This window comes from Drosophila guanche, unplaced genomic scaffold (assembly GCF_900245975.1).
Source record: "Drosophila guanche unplaced genomic scaffold, DGUA_6, whole genome shotgun sequence".
In the NCBI taxonomy this organism is placed as follows: Eukaryota; Metazoa; Arthropoda; class Insecta; order Diptera; family Drosophilidae; genus Drosophila; species Drosophila guanche.
In genome coordinates this window covers 11,227,119-11,245,515 of record NW_022995743.1, presented here as the reverse complement: position 1 = coordinate 11,245,515, position 18,397 = coordinate 11,227,119, and the positions used below count along the sequence as shown (strand labels likewise).

Sequence of the window (18,397 nt, the reverse complement as noted above, 5' to 3'; positions counted from 1 at the left end):
GAAAAGTGTCCGAGTAGATCCAATCCCCATCCCCCAATCATTTTGGCACTTCATCAATACGCACCGAATCGAAATGATGACTGAGTGCCAGAGACTGACTGACGACATGACTGGCAATGTTAATAATGTTGTGCGGAAATTTCTACGCGCACTTCAAGTACACGACGCCTCCCTGCCTGCCTGCCTGCCTGCCTGCCTGCCGCCTGCCTTGTTGTTGAGTCTGAAACTAAGGTTAATTTTGTTTATAAATAAATATTGTATCAATTTGCCTGCTGAACTTGAAGATGATTTGGCAGAGAGCAGAGCAGAGAGCTGATCGAAGGAGGAGAAGCGCATGCGACTGACTGACTGCCGGAAGTCAAGCCCCAAGTCGAGTATACGCAGTGTGGCCGTGTAATGTGGTTAAATTTCTTAATGCCAGCGCACCGCCAAATGACGGCCAAGGTTGAGGCAGGCAGCGGCAGCGGCAGCGGCCACACTTGCCACACGGCACGTTCTACGCACTGCACTGCCAGCGATGTGCCACAAAGGCTGGCATTGAACGCTTTGAGACATTTTTAGCCACCTCAAGGATGAGATATGTTGCCAAAAGTGTAGACCTGGCTGAGGTCAGTTCTCAGCATCGACACATCGGTAGCGGTGAGCAACTTTCGTTGCATTCGGAGCCAGCAGCAAACATCAGATTATGTCACCCATGTGGCAGGGCAGTCACCAGACTCCTGCCTGCCTGCCCGCGACTCGCTTGTTATGACTTACAACATTTATATTTAGATCTGGATGAACTCTTTCCATTGAGTTGTTCTGGAAAATAACAACCAGAGACTGGTTTCTCGTTTAACTTTCAGTTGTTCGGTTCCTGTTTCACAATACATTTAATTAGCATCAATTTAAAAAGGGAGTTTAGCAGCAGCAGCCTCCTGGCAGGAAGTTTAATCATCAGCCGATCGCATGAACCCGTGCTCTGTGATTACGCTTACAATTTACGGGCTGGCTGTGGAGATTATGCAAGCGGTTCACGCACAACACGCTTTCCATTGGCCACGATGGCATCTAATATTGGGGTCTGCTCCTGGCCCACGCGGTGAAAAATTGTGCGACAATTAGTTCAGGCATGCAGGCAACAGGCAGGCAGTCAGGCAGTCAGCCACTGCCGCTGGCCAGGCTATTCCAAACGGGTTTCTTCTTGGCCCGGAGAGTGGGCGGCACTGGACCGATCCGATGCGTGTGTGCAAAAAAAATATACCGCACACGAGTACGCGTATTGTACCTATTGAAATTGCTTTTAATAAATCGAAAAATGATACAAAAAATGAACTCAAAATTGAACAACAAATACCTTGGAACCGCAAAGCCAACAAAAAATCGCACGCACGGCAACGATTAAGATTCGAATGTGAGTGAGTGTGAGTGTGAGTGTGAGTGCGGGTTTGGGTACTCGAAATACAGCTCCAGGCAGGCAGACAGCAGTCGGAGTCGGAGTCGGAGCAATGCTAACGGCCGCTTTATGAACAATTATGAACCGCGGGCGAGTTCGTATCCAAGTTGGGGGCGCATGCGTCACGCTCGCTCCCTCGCTCATGTCACTTTGTGAAGACAAACTTTTTGGTACAGAAACAAAAATAAAAAACAATAAGCAGATCAGAGTTGGCGAATATTATTCAATAAAATTCAAATTGTTGCTTTCACAGGCAAGGTAGACTGGTTGGTTGGCCTAGTTACCTTCGGTTCTCGAGTGGCGCGAATTTCAATTTCGCTTTCAGTTTGGGGGCTGCTCGCCGCTGCCTTCGATTGCGCAAGATTCGGCAAATGATTTGGCAAAAAGACAGCAAATTGCTGGCTAAGCTCCATTTCAAGTTCATTATTGTAACAATGGACTCAATAATACCCACTCGTAGTACCCATTAACCACTGGCTACCCGAACCCAAAACGAAACGAAACGTAAATGTTGTTTGTTCAAATATTATTTTTATTTATGGTTAAGTTAGCGCACACATAATACGAGTATAATTTAATGCAATTGCAGAATTAAAACCTAAAAGCTAAAAGCTAAAAGCTAAAAATGAAAAATATTTTTATTCTCTCCTGTAATAATCCGTTTTGCTGTTTCCTCCGTCACCAAAACATTCCGGAGGACAACCAAGTGTAAGTCTAAATACGAGTAGATATATTTACGTGCATTTATGCTAACTAAAGGGAAAATGATTCAAATTGAAAGTTATAGTGGGGTGTGGTGTGGGTTGGCCTCTTGCTCACTGATTGTTTCATCTACGGACCTGAGACTCTAATCAAGTTAATTTTGCGCACCTTTCGCCAATTGCATTCGTGCTATGGCCACATGTTAAGAACTGTTTTTTATGGCAGCCCCTCGATACGGTACTTCAATATCCATCCTACTTCTATTTCTACTTCTAATTAAGTGGCTTTTTATGAACGATACAAAAAACTCTAGTAAAAGTTGGCATGTCAACCCATGGAGGGGGTACATATCTTCCTATATAAGTAGTCAACAGGTTATAAAATAGTTTGTGATAACAAAATGATCGATATGCGATACATCCATCAACTGGACATCCATCAATCGTTGCTACGATCTTTAAGTATTGGCAGTGTTGCGTACAAGAATGATTTATATATGGATTATAGATTTGATCTTGAGCAAGAGAAAACCATTTCCAAGATCGAGTGTGTGTGTGTGTGTGGGATATACGTACATATTACAGGGTGGACAGCATCATCATGCCGTGTACAGCCATTAATTTCACAAAAGTTCCCACTAAAACTAATCAACAATCAATCCGTAACTGCGCAGATCTCTGCTCTAGTTAACGGGCGACACATCCCGGCCGAATTTCCTGGCACGCTGACCGAAACCCTTGCTGCCATCGGGTCCTATGGGCGTGCGCACGAGACTCTCTGCGGCACGTTGGGCAAAGGAACCGGACCTGGAGCGTGGTGATCCGTCGAGGAAGCTGCCAGTGCGAGATCGCGGCTGTCCGTCGTAGCCATCGCCGCCGCCGTGCTTGTAGTTGCTCAGGAAGCTGCCGGTGCGGGAGCGTGGCGATCCCTCGAATCCCTCCGATCCGAAGGAGTAGCGACGATCGTAGCCCGAGTCCGTGGATATGCGACGTCCTGCAATGTACTGGGCATTGTCGTAGGCCGCCAGCTTGTTGCTCAGCTGCTGGAAGTTGTTGGAGTAGCGGCGTGGCCACACCTGGTAGCCGCCACCGCCGCCACCCACCATCTGATCGGTGGATATTGGCTCGCGCTCCAGATTGAAGTCGTTGGATGGGCGACGGTAGAAGCCGCCGTTGCTCTCGCTGGCATTCGAGAAGGTTCGCTCGAACTGCATGGATCCGTTGGAGAAGCGACGCTCCCCGCTGCCGCTGCCATTGCCGTTGCCGTTGCCCTGGCAGCTGCCGTTCGAGCAGACGGAGGTCTTGCGGTATGCCGTGTCCGACTGCCCAAAGTCCGAGACTCGCCTCGAGCAGGGACAGCTGTCCGAGCAGTTGGAGTCCCGCCGCTGCGGTGCACCCGTCTCCGAGCAGTTGCTGGTCCTGCGCGACATCGGGGCATTCGCCTCCGCGCTGTAGTTCTGATCCGAGCAGTTGGACAGACGCCGCTGCAGGCTGCTCATGCTGGACACCGGATTACAGGGCGCACTGGGCGCACTGGGCGGACCGACGACAGCAGAGGGCGAGGGCAAACCATCGCCCAAGCCGGCCGCCGTGTTGGCTGAGATGGTCGACGTGTTGCTGTACCGTCTGGGTGCATAGGCGAAAAAACCAGCCGGAGCGCCACCCTCCTGTTGGCCGATGCTGCCTCTGGGCTGGTAGTGCTGGTAGGGATTACCATTGCCATGTCCACCGTGGAAGTGGGGCACTGACGCCTGGTAGAAGCTCTGCTGGAAGTCCGAGTTGTTGCGCTTCAGCTTGAAGCGCAGATCCGGCATGGTCTCGTGGCCGGAGAAGCTGCCGCCGCGCGATCTCTCGTAGCTGGCGTCGTTGTAGTAGCGATAGTTCTCCACCATGCGGGCGACGGGTGCGGCGATCTGGATGACGGCCGCCTTCTTGCCCGTCTTCTTCTTGGGGGCCACCATTTCGTAGACCTGGAAGGGGCCACTCAGGTGGCGAGCATCGCGTGCGGAGGAGGACTCTAGATACTCCACCAGGGCGCACTCCTTCTGCTGCAGCTCCGGATACTTGTTCATGAACTGGCGCACATCCACGGGTATGGCCATGCCCGGCTTGAGGATGCGAATCAGGGCGATCTCGCCGCACCTGGAGAACAAGTCGGAAACCTTTTCGATGGTCAGCTTGTCCATGGGCAGATCACAGGCCACGATGGTGCGCGAGGGCATCGTCTCGTCGAAGCTGGGCAGCGGAGCGATGCGTCGCACCTTCGTGCCCTGGTCGTTCAGCTCGATCTTGCGCGACTTGCGACGCACTGCATCGCCCACGGTCTTCCACTCGCGGGTCAGCTGGCGCACGCGCTTGAAGCTGGACACCAGCTTGAGGCTCACGTAGCCCTCCTTGTTGCGCCTCACGTGCTTCAGCAGGAAGGCGTCCTTGAGGATGCTCTCGTTGGAGAAGTAAAACTCCACGGCGTCGGTGATCTCTGTGGCCAGCTCCTCGCTGGGAATGAGCGAGGGATCCATGTTGTCGATCTCGTTGGGCAACTGGCCGCTCGCCTCCACTGGGTCCGCGACGACCCTCTCCTCCGCCTCCTTCTCCTTCTTCAGGGCAAGGAACGAACGATGCTCGCGGCGTGGCTCTGGCACGGGCGAGTTCGCGGGCGCCACTGCTGGTGGCGGCGACGTGTCCATCGTGAAGTTCGGATGGAGGTAAATGTTGTCCATCTGGTGCTTGCGGAACTTCTCCAGATTTGCCTCGCTGAGCACGGCGGGCGGCGTGGTTTGGCGCTCGGACAGGTCCACCTCGTGCATAATGTGATTGTCCACGGCCAGGGGCTTCAGCTCATCGTCCTCCTCCGATTCCTCGGAGTCACCAATGGAGGAGCCCATGCCCACATCCACCAGCAGCTGGTCGCCGCTTGCCGGCGACATTGGTGGCGCACTGGGCGAGGTGTCCTCCGATAGGCTTCCCCCGCTGCTGCCCAGCTGCGAGTCCAGCGATTCCATCTGGTGGAGCAGTGCCTGCGCCGAACGCTTGGCGTGTAGACGCAGCAGCTTCGAGGGCAGCGATGAGGAGAGCGGCACTACCGCCTGCGAGCTGGAGCAGCAAGGTTGCTCATCTTCGTCTTCCATCTGCCTCTGCTCGGATGCCGGCGCAACCCGGGGCTTCATCACGGGCACAGCTGTCAGAATGGGCGCAGCTGGCAATGGAATTGGTGCGGCTGGCAGTGGCGTAAGCACGGGACTCACAACGAAAGTGTGGCCCTGCTCGCCGGCATGGGGCGCCTTCACCGCGTACACGTGTTCCGTCTCCTGGGGATTGCTCATGCTGCTGCTGCTGCTGCTGCTGCTGTCTGGGATGGATCGGCTGACCTTGGCTGATGCTCTGAGATGTCGTTGGCACTCCAGCAAAAGCTGCTGCAACTGTTAATCCCTCTCTCTTAATCGTTTGATTCTGCTTTCGCTCTCTTATTCCGTTGGCAAACTACTGCTGCCGCTCTCGCACTCTCTCTCTTACACTCTTATTCTCTAAGCGCAGCTCAAGTCTTTTTCTCTTGCTCGCGCTCTGTCTATCACCGCAGCTGCTTAGCTATCCCTTTCTCTCTTTCACTTTCACTTTCAAGTTCAGTTGTCAAAGCTCTCCTCTCTCCGTTGAGATGCACTTACATTGAAAAGTCAAATTGGAATGGGAATGGTAAGCGTAAGGGGGAGCTTTGTCTGCATTTGTGTAACTTTTGGCTCTTTTAACCGTTCATTGAACGAAAGTCAGCTGTTCAAATGTTGCTGCTGCTGTTGTTGTTGCTGTTTTAGTTGCTGTTTGCGTAATGTTGTCTGCAACGTGCTCGGAATTTGTGTGCTCGGGGTGTTTTATTTCATTTTATTTCTTTTTCTAGGCCGCGCTTGACACCATTTGGCAATGTTGTTGTTCAATAAAAGTTCAATTTACAATTTCGAATGCGTTTTGGGGAATTTTGTTCCCGTTCCGTTTTATTTAAGGTGTTTTTGTTGTTGTTTGTTTGTTACAGTTGTTGTTGCTGCCCGTTTTGCTCACTAACTATTTCCGTAAAGGCATTCACCAAAAAAAGTTTATAATTTGTGTGTGGTACAACTTTATGTTTCGCACGAGAGAGTTTGATTGAGTTCATGCAACGCTGCAACGCGGAGATCGACTGAAATTGCAAATTGATTTGAGGTCGGTTAAATACCCTCTGCTTTCGTCTCGATTTGTGTTCAGGCTTTTTTCGTGTCTCGGGGCTTACAGCGGCAGTAGCAGCAGCAGCAGCAGCGGCAGCGCCAACAACCACATGCGAGGGAGACGGCGCGACGGTGACAGCGACAGCGACAGCAAGCGTAGCGTTATTGAGAGTCCAAGTACGCACGATAACAACAGCAACAACAACACGTTTGCGCCGAAGCTTTTAATGCCCTAACTTTGTTTTACACCGATCGTTTCTATGGCAACTGTCAGATTCCGATAGGAACCACAACGACTACAAAACGGACTCCAATCGAGCTGAAATGTCTCTCGATAAATGCCCCATTACGACTCGTTTATTAAATCAGCAAATAATAAACATAAAATAGAGATGCTCCACATTGGATATACCCGCTACAAGCGTATCCACAGCAAGCAGTGTCAGCGGCTGACTGCATGGGCGAGCGAGAGAGAAGTCAGCAGAGGCGCAGGCGTCGACAGCGGCGACTTATTGGCAACACATACGAAACTTGTTGCGTTGCCAACAACAACAACAACAGCAGCCACGAAAGCACCAACAAACACCGACAAGCAACAAAAGCAACAACAAGCGGCGCGACAATCGCATTTGCTCAATGCATTTGTCAGCTTTTGTTGGTGTTTGAATTTTTATGAATTTTATTTTTTTTTAAGTGTTCTCACACACATACGCAGACTGCGGCACACTCACGTGACACACACAAGCACACACTAATGGCAACGCAATTCGAGGCACTTCCGATTTGCATTGATCGTTCGCATTTTGTGAAAAATTTGGAAAGTGATTTTCGTTTTAGCCATTACTGAGTACAGCAGCATCAGACAAATTAGAACCATTCCAATTTTCCAGGTTTTCCATTTTTAACTGCGGCTGTAAAAGATTTTGAAGATCCAAAATATATTTTTTTGTTACTATTTTATAACAGCTTTTCCTTTTTCGGTTGAAGTAAAACGAAAATTGCGAGTCCCCGTGATATTTGTGGGTGTATAAACGCATGCCAGAAGGTTTTTATTAATTTTGGATAGATTTCTGTGTGCAAAGTGTTTCTAAATTGTGAGATTCTGCTGTACATAGATGTAGATGTGGATGTTGTGTGACTTTGTTGCTGCTGTCGCGACATCGCGGTGACCTCGTTGCAGGCACACTCACAATTGCACAATTACTATGCCACATGCCAGTGTACGGTTGGGTCCGGTGCAGTCCAGCCGTATCTATGGGGGAAGCAGGAAGGAAATGGCACGCTCGAGGGTTAGACACTCGAGGTGGCAGTGTCCAGCGGTGGAGAGGCAATCAATTAATGGCAGAGGCGGTCCCAGTTCCGCCTCGAACCACTCAATCTATTCGAGGTGTCCTCCCCTAAAACAAATATAGATTCTCATCTCATTTATTCAACGACTGCGCTCGACAATTTACATGTCAAGTGCAAGTTCAAGTGCAAGACTGCGTGCTCTCGGCTTTTGCTTTTGCTGTTTCACCCATTATATCATCGTAAATAATCCTTTTAGCACAGCTGCGGCACCCCACTTTTATGAAACTTTCTGTGGCACTGTCGTCTTTTGATTGCATCAGCCCTGCCGGGGCTGAAATATGAACTGATAAAATTCAACAAGAATGCAGGGAGGCGCAACAGACGTTTTCAATCCAATTATAAGGTGAACCATTCATGGTGCGGCTGCTGCTGCTGCTGCTGCTGCTGTTGGCCACGAGGCGTATACTTAATGTAAGGTCAAATGGCCATCGAATGTTCATTAATTTGCCAATTGACGACAAGCATTTCATTTCGCTTGGAGTGGCAGTGGCAGTGGCCACAGTGCTCTCCCCCCGCAACAATTTGATTTGCCAACAAGTAAATTATGTTGCCAAAAAACAAAAAAGGCAACATCAAAAAGCCAAAGCCTAAACTTGCAACCTTGCGGTAAGAGACGCAGACACACTGGCACACAAAGCTCACAATAATCACTTTGATTTCTTATTGTTTGTTTGCTGCTGCTGCTGCTGGTAGCACAACAGAAATGGCAAATGATTTATTTAGTAAAAAAATAAAAATAAAAATAAAAATAAAATTATGTTTCTTTCTGCCTCCACGCGCAGAGAGGAGAGGCGTGTCCATCCGAGATAGATTAATCGAGATTTTGATTGTTTGCCTAAATCCAGGAAGTGGAGAAACTCATTGAGGTAGGTCAACGGTGGGTGTGGGTGGCGGCGGCTGCGGCGGCGGCGGGGATGCAGATACCAAATTGGCTCTAAAAGCCAATTTTTAAGCCTTTTTGCTGCATTGTTGCTTGTTTGCTTTGTTCACGCATTTATTTGCCTTTATTTAGCGTTTACTTTACTTACTTTTTGCAATTTTTTTACTCCACTCGTACCCGAGTCGAAGTCGAGTTGTTCAGGGCCATCGATCCACAGCTATAGTTATGGTTTTGGTATGGCCGATCTGCTTGTGATCGTCGCACATTAGCAAAAGTTTGTTGTTAGCCACGGTTTGTCCTTCGGTTGACATTTTGCACGCGTTTGCTGTGCCTACGCAAAAGGTTTCCACTGATATTTGAAGTGTTTGGAGATCGTTTGTGTGGGCTGCGAAGAGGCAGCGCTGACTCTTGACTAATTTTAATATATTTCATTTAAATTATTTGCAGCTCTCAACTGCCTGTTTTCATCAGTTGAATTGATTGACGTTGCATGCATCAAGTCGCCAGCTCATTAGATTCCATGACACTCGAACAATTGACAATCAGGCAGCCTCATCTCTCACCTCACCTCATCCCAGCACAAGTTCAATGTTGAAACGGCTGTGGATTGTGGCATAAATTACATGCCAAATTGATTAATTATGATCCTCTAGATACGCCCGGCTTAAGCGATTTGTGCCTGCCAAAAGTGGGTCACGAGAAGGAATTGCATAAGTCAGAACCTTTTTTTTTTTGGTTGTGTGTCGTTCGAGCAAACAGGTTCAGGGCAAGGGCATTGCAACCTTCGGCTGGACGATCCTGCACGTTTTGTCTGCAAGTTGCAATCACCAGCACCACCTGTAGGCATGTACATGTATAGGGACAGCCGCACTGACCCGGTGGCATCAACTTGAGATTGTGCGTGGTGCGAAACCAGTTTCAGCTCAGAGCAAACTCAAGTCAAGTGCCTGCTGCAACGAGCCCAGGTTTCGGCACTTCATTAAGGAAGCCTGCACAGACAGTGCAACGGGGGGAGGGGCAACCTTGGCAGCGGCTGATGATGCGGCTTTCGAGTTTTTGGGGCAGGCAGGAAGACAGGCTGCCGATTCTGAGATGTAACAGGTTGCGCGTCGCTCAGGCGGCCAGCCAGTTGATGACCTCCACCTTAGTTGGCGTTACATATTTCGTATAGTTTTGATTCCATTCAAGCTCACCGCACCGCACGCTTTTAATTAAGCTCCAGCCATCGTTCATCGAAAGCCTAGAGTGCGAAGTGTAATTTTTCCCCTTCTCGAGCGACAGAATTGGGTTACAAATGTCTCAGGCCAGAGCCACGCTCTGGGCTGCCCAAATTCGACGTCGACTCTGAAATTGTTGTGCAATTAAAATTGCATTTTGGTTGCCGCAAACGTTTTGTGAATGCCTCCAGTCAGCTGGAGTCTGCAACGGTGCGTGCAACGCATTGGGGCAGGGCAACGCCTGTCTCCGTGTGGGTTGGTCTCTCAGGTATGTGCAAAATGTTATGGCCATAATGAAATAACCGACCGACATGATCATAATGTACGACGGCACGCGGTTAATGCTAAGCCCCTACAAATCTGTTGGCAAAACCGCCCGAAAGGGAGCTCTGGCTCTATGAAATTGAATAATAATTCCAAGTATTCTATGCATGCGAGTTACCGTTACAGAATGTCCCCCCCCCCATAAATCTCCCCCATAGATAGCTCAATTATTGCACAGATTGTGATCCCACGAACATTAAGCCATTGAAATTCTCGCAGCATTTCAAAAATGAAAACGGAAGCAGAGACTTTCCTTCCAGACGTTCGCTGTTCGACATTCGACACTGAAAACAGTTGAGTAAACAAAAACAACAACGAATAAATCTGATCGTGGCGTTAAGGTTGGTCTAAAACATATTTATAATTGGAAGTACACACGGGTGGGGGGATAATCAAAGCTAAAGCCAGTGCCCTGGCTATGGGTTTTGTGTGCCTGTGCTCGCCGGTTGCGTGACTCAGTCTGTGTGTCCAGTGAATTCTTCTAGTTGTTGCATCGTGATTAATCTGCATATATGTATGAATATGAATACGGTCAGCGACGGACGGCCTTCAGCGTATGGCTGAAACAAAACAACGCGACATTAAATTATGCGCCTAGGCCTATTATTTTATGCAATTGATAAATTGACAAACGCGAGCTCCGCTCACTTTTCTCGTGCCGCGAGTGCGTGCCCCGCCCGAGCCTGGCAACTTTCATATCGATTGAACTTTTCGCCAACGTTTGCTTGTGTTTGTCATTCGGTTTCAATGTCAAGGTTGCTGGCCGCCTCAACTCGAACAGAGTGCACTTATTGACTTTCAATTAGCTGCAGTTGCAGTTGCAGTTGCATCCTTGTAACCACACACACACACATACACACAGCAAAACGAAACAAGTCTGGGCTCTGTGTGTGCATGGCATTAGGCAAATGAGCGTCCGATTATGCTCCCTCCATGGGGAGTGAAATGTTCTGCCAGCCCACACGGAGTGGCAAACTGCAGTCTGAAGGCAATTTGTCGCACTCGACCGACGCACTTGCCAATACCAAAAAAAAAAAAGTGTACTCTGTGAGTGGGGTGTGGTGTGGAAATGCCACATATATTTGACAAATTGCATGAGATATTCAAATTTGTCTTTGCAAAGAATGGGCCTGAGTTTGAGCCAAGGCTGCACATAAATCAATTGAAGCCTGGACAAGACACAACACAGCACACACACATTGTACATATGTGGCCTGGGAATAGGCGTTGTTTTCCTTCTATTATATATCTAGAATTTAAGATCTTGACCGATTGTTAGTCATTCAGCGAATATTTCATTTAAGTTGCTTTTTGGGGCGTACGAGTGATGCCGAAACCTTTGCGACTTCCTCTGGGAATAGCAAGTAGCAGCTCCCGTGAGTCATTAACCATAAATTGAGTGCCTCGATATGGTCACGCCAGCACGGAGCAGCGATCATCATCATCATCATCATCCACATGACCTCAATTGTCGCGCGCCAGTTGCGACTTTTTGGCGTGATTTTGTGCTGGCAACAACCTTGGCCTTATGGCCAATGGAAAAACAATTGATAAACAGACTGCTAAATGCATATGTATATCTATAAAACAATCATCTAACGGCACTTGATCAACGCTAAACATCTGTTAACAGGCCCAACCCACACAACATACACCCAACTAGCGCGCTGACATTGCAAAACTAAAAATAAACTTTAGAAAACGAACAATAATGCAGGAATACAGACAGACAGACAGACAGACAGACAGACAGACTACCGTTAGGCCCGTCCCCGACTGTGCCGGCTGCCAGATTAATTGCACTTTGATTGCCAGAGCGCAGAGCGAGAGGGAGAAAGAGCTAGCAAATCGGAAGCAAACCGCATGGAAATCGCGCTGCACACGAGGCGGAAGCTGATCGGTCGGAGATCGACTTAACACCACAGTAGACACGAGTGGGATGAACTTTAATGCGTGTTTTTTTGTATTTTTAGGATTTCCAGGGGTGGCTTTTGTAGTTGGGTGAGTTCAATAAATACTTAAAATCTATTTTAAACATGTGTAACACAATCTTTAGTTAGCAACTACAGTAATACGAACTTATCGGAACAGCAGGCGGAGGCATAGGATTTAGTCGAAGGCTTAGTCGAAGTTGTAGGCGGTGGCCCCCGGCGAGTGGAGAGGCCCGCTTGCTAGGCACACGAGCAGCAGCTTTTCGCACAGGAGTCGCCGCCACAGGAATAAATACTACAACTTGAGCTGCTTCTTCACCTGCTGCCGCTCCAGCTTGCGCTCGCGCTGCTGCAGGAACTCTCGCCTCAGCTCGCTGGAACGCATCTCCAGGATGCAGTTGAGCTTGCTGTGTATCTGCTCGGCCGTGTGCGTGTCCGTGTCGAAGTCATAGTGCTTAAATCGAATATTGCTGGTCGTGCTGAAGAAGCCGAACGAGTTGCCCGGACTGCTGGGGGAGTGCGCGATGCCGGCGCTGCTGCTGCCGGTGCCCGTATTCAGCGTCGTCACGCTGGCATTGATGGGCGCCGAGGTGCAGCCGGAAGGCAGGGAGGAGGAGGAGGAATTGGACTTTAGCCAGATGCGAAGCAGAGCCTTCAGCTGACGCCGCTCCACAATCTCGCAGTGGGCCACGGCATCGATGGGCGTGGAGACGGGCTTCTTCTGGGGCCAGAACTTGGCATTCTTGTACTGATCGATCTCGATCCGCTCCCCGGAGATGCCCAGCGTGACGTCAGACTTAAAGAATCGCTTGTCGATGATGTTCAGGCGGAAGGAGCGATGCATGGGCGCCTCCAGCATATCGTTGTGATTGAGCAGGCGCTTCTCGTACTCCTTGACATTGTCGTGCGGACTCTCATCGCCGCCTCCGCCGCCGGTTGCTCCTCCCCCTGGATCGGCTGCTCCTCCGTTTAACGTAATGTTCTTCAGAGCCCTCACCGCTGCATCGGCCAAGTTAGCCTTATCATCCTCGGAGGTCATCGACTTGGTACCCAACTGTCCGGGGTAGTCCACCCTGGTGACAGGCGCCAAGGGACGCCGCTCTGCGAGGGTTAGGTGCGAGAATCCAAACTTGGAGCAGGGCTCGCGATTGTCTAGGGGCGGGAAGTCTTCCATGTCGTCGTTGTCCTCCGTCATGTAGAGGCCATAGTGCTGCAACGACTTCAGAGGCACATCTGGATACTGCAGGGAGGTCTTATAGCAGACGAAGCCAATCACCTCCTGGATCTTGGCCGTGGACAGCACGCAGACCTTCAGCGGATAGTTGCGGTCCGGCTCTGGCAGCATGTTCAAATAAACATTGATGCGCTTCGTCTGCATGCCCACCTGGGAGGTGCCATCGAAGCGAGCGAACTCGACGAACTTGTTCTGCGTCTGCTTGGGACTCTTCGCCAGTTGTTCCGTCAGCATGCTCTGCACCCCCTCGTCGGATAGGTCATCGTCATTCGACTTCGTCTCCTTTGGGCTGATGTTGGGCTTGATATTTGGTATTGCCTTGCGCTTGAAGAAATCCTTGTCGTCGGGCGGCTGCACTTCCTCGTTGTAGTTGATGCTCTTGATGCGCGCCGCCCGCCGCTTGGCAATGTCCAATTTCTCGAGCTTTTGGGCCGTGTTGGATCGAAAACGGTGGGCCCCAACCTCGGGATACATCTGAATGTCGAACGAGTGCGTGGACATGTCCTCCTAAAAGGGAAATCATCAATTAAATTCAGTTCTTCGACACGAAACCACAACACGCCCTGCAGTACGCTGGGATTTTGGGATATTACCTCATCGTCGCTCAGGTCCAGGCCGGGGTAACACACAAAGTCCACTTCCTGCATTGGCGCGTCTGGATGGCGTATATTCCTTTCCGTTTGAGTGCTGACCAGCGGTGGCTTCAGCGGCCTCCGCCTATGGGATTCCACCCCAGCCGATGAGTTGAATTTTCTCAAATAATGCTTTGGCATGTCATCGCTCAGCATCACCGTCTCGCACATCCCGGTGTCGTCGGTGGAGATGAAGGAGTTGCGTATGTGGGAGAGCAGCCAATGCTGGTTGGAGTAGGTGGCCATGGTTGAAGACAAATGGTTTTATTTGTAAATTACTTGTATTTCTATTTATCTCAGCATCGCGCAAACAATACACTAACGCGTCCACCAAACTGTTAGCCAGTGACTAGTCACAAGTATTTTTAAAACACACAGTCACGGCTACCCTACCACAATGTATTTTTGGAAGCTGAAGTGACAATAACCACTTATAAATAAACAATTTGAAGTGAACTACAGCTAATTTCAGACATTTCTTTGCTTCAGTTAACCATTGGAACTGGACAATTGTGATTCAGAAAGCAGCGTAAAAGTGGCGTGGTATTTTTTTGGTATTTTCTTGAGCCTCTTTGGTCACACTCTAGGCCACCATATGACTTTTTCCAGACGCGAAGGATTAGACAATTTCAGAATAGTTTCAAAGTAAGTTTTCGCCATGTTCGCATGCACAAACAACAGTTACAGCATGCTCAACTTTTTCAGTACACATAACTGCATCGCCCCAATGTTGTAGCAAGGCTTAAAATGGCGGGCCTCGAGGTTGAATTCGACGAGACAGTGGTCAATCAGTTTAGCTGCAAGCGTTGCGACCGCGTAAGTATCGCCACGATTTCGTGTATTTGATAAAACTTATGAACGAACTTCCTTGTTGCAGACGTTTAAGAGCAAGCGCGACCAGACCATTCACCGCCAGGAGGTACATAATCACAACAAAACTACCTATGAATGCAAGCTGTGTGCAAAGAGTTTTTGCAACTCGGGCAACCTCGATCGCCACATGAAAGTGCACAACGATGTGCGTCCGTTTGTGTGCAACATATGCTCGAAGGCGTTTGCCCAGGCGGTGAACCTGCAGCGCCACTTTGCGGTCCACAGTGGCGAGCGGCCGTTCACGTGCAACTTCTGCAACAAGTCCTTCACGCAGCAGAGCAACATGAAGCGCCACAAAATGACACACACCGGCGAGAAGCCGTTCCGCTGTCAGCGGTGTGGCCGCTACTTCTCCCAGCTCGTGAACCTCAAGAAGCACAAGCTCGGACACCTCAACGCCAAGCCCTACCAGTGCAATTACTGTGAAAAGGGCTTCACCCAGCTCTCAAACTTCAAGCGGCACCTGCAGTCGCACATCAAGGAGGGCGTGGACGTGGATGTGCCCGCCTCGATTCAAGCGGCGGCAGCACTGGCGCGGGAACGGCTCGAGACGGAGCAGAAACCGTAAGAAAATCCATCCACTGTGCCACTCCCAAGTACTAATGGTTTCCCTCGTTTCCAGGAGTTTCTTTGAGTGCATGGTTTGTCGAGCTATTTTCGATACGTTCTCGGACTACGAGAAGCACGAGAGCAAGTGCCATGAGGATAATGAACGGGCCACGCTGGAGGTCAATCAAATGACCCACATGCATCCCGATGACTATTTGCCCATGAAGTTCGCTGTGCCCGATCTGGACACGCACGAGATCATTATCGAGACTACACATTAGACTCACACACACACCCTACACCCTACACCCTACACCCACACCGACACATACAAAATAGCGCGCGGCTGGAGAGTTGTAAAAAAACACAATTGTATGAATTATTCATATTCATAGTACTAAATACGCCAGCAATAAATGCAGTAAACATAATTAATATATGGCTTAATCAGCCCCCCGATTATCTCCCTCTGTAAACAGTGTCGCAATGGGATGGTGAAGGATTTAGTGTAGCTCTAAAAGAGCTCTTAACTGCTGCCGTTTATTATGTGCGATTTTATGCCCAAATGATTTTTTGCTGAATTTCATTGTCACATCAAACGGAGTCGCTCGTGCGTAAGTTGCAAACCTTTGCAGTGCGTAAAATGTCGCCTTAATGGCACATTTACTGCAGCTGTAAAACGGTACACATGCTTGCGTCATTAACATGGAAAAGACTGTCCTTAAAGCATCGGCCCAAGTCAATGGCAACGCAGAGAGCGAGAAAGATGGCAAAGGAAAGATATCCGCTTGACAGCGCGGTAATTTATTTATATCTATCCACATATATATATGCTTGTGCGTTGATGTTCAACTGATTTATAATATTTCCTTGGTTATTTGATTGAAACTAATTAAGGGCACGTACCGGAGTTGTTTACACGCCCCCAGCAGCAGCAGCAAATGGCAACCAAACCATAATTGATCGCAGCGTGTCCTTGTTATCAGCATCCGGATGACAGCCCTTTGGGTCATGCATGGTCCTTGGGCTTCCTTGGCTCTCTGCTCGTTTTTGCTGCTGCAGCAATCGCAGCGCAGTAAATCAAACTATTTGTACCTCTGCGCCTCTGGCCGCGCTCTGCGCTCTGTGGCCAATAATATTTCATGTTCACATCGTTGTCCCCGCCGCCGCAGAACTGCTTAGCTGCCTGGAGCCTCGGACTAATAGCTCCACATTTATTAGGCTGGACAATGACATTTGTTATAAATTTATTAGAGCTCTCTCGCAATGCCATTTCCATGGCTTTATTTATTTGCAAGCTGAAATCAATAGCGCGTCTCGGACTCTACTTTTTTGCGTGTAGCTCAAATATTTGTTCACCGATATTGTGTGGCATGCAAATAGTCGCACGGGGGAACTGCTGGAGGTGGCAGCTGTGACTGTAACGAGTGCTGGGGGTGTCAGAAATTTAACAAACAAGTTGACAAAGACAAACAGCAGAACAGCATTCAGTTGGGGCAGCAGCAGCAGTCGCCCGAAGGTAGGCAACGCAATTGCTATAACTTTTGTGGCATTCACAGAGCCTGAAGAGGCTTTAAAAAAGCCACACCGAGAGAGTGGGTGAAAGGAAGAACAACCCCAAAGCATATCCCAAATTGATTTGGCAAATGTTCAGCCATCATCATCATTATCAGCTCTGGCGGAGAGTCGCTTCAAGCTTTCATGTCGAAACCACAGAATGCTTGGTAGCCAAGTCAACGGCAGTCACTGATGGCAGAAGCCACAGAATGGGCGCTGAAAAGATGGAGAATGCCGTTGCTGTGTAGGTGTTGTGGTCGCACATTACGGCCACCAAGTGGCTGCCAGGGACAACATCAGAGGCAGCTACAAGACCCAGAGCAGAGCAGAGAAGAGCGTGTGGTATGTGTTGCCATAATTGAGTTTTGCATGCAGCGCCAGCAAGTGCAGCAAAAACCTTAAAAACCGATTAGCCGATAAGCCCGATGGGATTCTGTTTTGTTTGCCTGTGGATGAACTATAATTAGACATATGGCAGACGGCAATTGAATTTTATTGGCAACAGAAGAATAGAAATAATGGCCATTCGAATAGATAAAACGAGCGAGGAGCCCGCATTCGATTGTCGATTGTCCCTGTGTAGCCTAAACAGATTTCGAATGGATTTAGCAGAGGTATGTGCAGAATCTATACAAATGAAGTCATTGCCATGCCAGGAGGGGCACTACAATCGACAGATACGACAGATAGTCAGGGGTTTGGTTATGTTTGTGTCGCCTTTGTGTTGGCTTGGCCTTGTACGAGTATTTTGCGTATGCCACACACAGCGGATGTTTTGACTGGCAAAACGTGACACTCCCAGACGGGTTTTGCGCCAGGCAAGGCAATGGAAATGCTTTACCCCCCCACAGTGTCACACACACATACAGTATGCAGAATGGCTGTCAAACACGCAGGGCGCTTAAACTAACACCTCTGCCTCTAACATCTCTCTCTCTCTCTCTCCCTCCCTTTGTGCTTGTGCGTGAGTGGTTTTTGGGGCAGGTTAATTTGGGAAATGTGCAAAGCCGGAGGACAGGTGGGGGCGCACCACTCGCTTTCCACGAAGATAATTGCCACGAGAGCTGTCAGTTGGGTGGAGGCATGAAATGGAACTGAATGGCAATTGCTTATGACTTTGTTCGCTCTAGCGGTTGCCTGTTTAAGCAATCAACACATGGACTCTGGCACTAATCCATTGTGATTAGAAATGGATCCAAGTTCGGTATCTCCAGTGAGGCGGAGGGATTAAGCTGCAGCTGAGACTCATTTTATTTGCCTTGCACTTCCACAAATTAAGATAAAAGTGTGATAAAACAATGACCACAGTTTAGGACACGCAGCATGGTCACAGCCATGCCGGGCAGGACACTGCTGTTGACCCATTGGCGGGCCCATTGGTAGGTCGATGAATATGAATAAATTGTGTCACACATTTCATTTGCAGCCCCTGGCGGCATTCAACAAATTCAATTCCCAACTGTCTTACACTCCCTTTCTTGCATATCAAAGGTTCGTGCTTGGGTCATAAATATTTTATGAGTT

General features: G+C 49.2%; 3 protein-coding genes across 3 annotated transcripts; 1 reads left to right on the top strand and 2 right to left on the bottom strand.

The window, feature by feature from the left end:
* Positions 1 to 1,946: 1,946 nt before the first annotated feature.
* On the bottom strand, positions 1,947 to 6,312 carry LOC117579606. Its single transcript, XM_034265544.1, has one exon. It carries the CDS (start codon positions 5,457 to 5,459, stop codon positions 2,820 to 2,822), a length of 2,640 nt encoding a protein of 879 aa, XP_034121435.1. The 5' UTR covers positions 5,460 to 6,312; the 3' UTR covers positions 1,947 to 2,819.
* Positions 6,313 to 12,037: 5,725 nt separating this feature from the next.
* Positions 12,038 to 14,232, bottom strand: LOC117585568 (stress-activated map kinase-interacting protein 1). Its single transcript, XM_034275106.1, has 2 exons — positions 13,856 to 14,232; positions 12,038 to 13,769 (listed from the first exon to the last, which is right to left on the bottom strand). The coding sequence occupies exons 1-2, from the start codon at positions 14,138 to 14,140 to the stop codon at positions 12,324 to 12,326; spliced, it is 1,731 nt and encodes a 576-aa protein (XP_034130997.1). The 5' UTR covers positions 14,141 to 14,232; the 3' UTR covers positions 12,038 to 12,323.
* A 189-nt stretch (positions 14,233 to 14,421) lies between these two features.
* LOC117585577 (zinc finger protein 239) lies at positions 14,422 to 15,751 on the top strand. The gene is made up of 4 exons (XM_034275118.1): positions 14,422 to 14,539; positions 14,600 to 14,710; positions 14,772 to 15,331; positions 15,390 to 15,751. Exons 2-4 carry the CDS (start codon positions 14,642 to 14,644, stop codon positions 15,595 to 15,597), a joined length of 837 nt encoding a protein of 278 aa, XP_034131009.1. The 5' UTR covers positions 14,422 to 14,539; positions 14,600 to 14,641; the 3' UTR covers positions 15,598 to 15,751.
* Positions 15,752 to 18,397: the final 2,646 nt, after the last annotated feature.

Coding starts and splice junctions, on each gene's coding strand:
- LOC117579606 (XM_034265544.1), bottom strand. CDS start 5,459: ATGAGCAATCCCCAGGAGACGGAACACGTGTACGCGGTGAAGGCGCCC.
- LOC117585568 (XM_034275106.1), bottom strand. CDS start 14,140: ATGGCCACCTACTCCAACCAGCATTGGCTGCTCTCCCACATACGCAAC. Junction 13,770..13,855: donor TGGACCTGAGCGACGATGAG/GTAATATCCCAA, acceptor TTTCCCTTTTAG/GAGGACATGTCCACGCACTC.
- LOC117585577 (XM_034275118.1), top strand. CDS start 14,642: ATGGCGGGCCTCGAGGTTGAATTCGACGAGACAGTGGTCAATCAGTTT. Junction 14,711..14,771: donor GCTGCAAGCGTTGCGACCGC/GTAAGTATCGCC, acceptor TCCTTGTTGCAG/ACGTTTAAGAGCAAGCGCGA. Junction 15,332..15,389: donor CTCGAGACGGAGCAGAAACC/GTAAGAAAATCC, acceptor CCTCGTTTCCAG/GAGTTTCTTTGAGTGCATGG.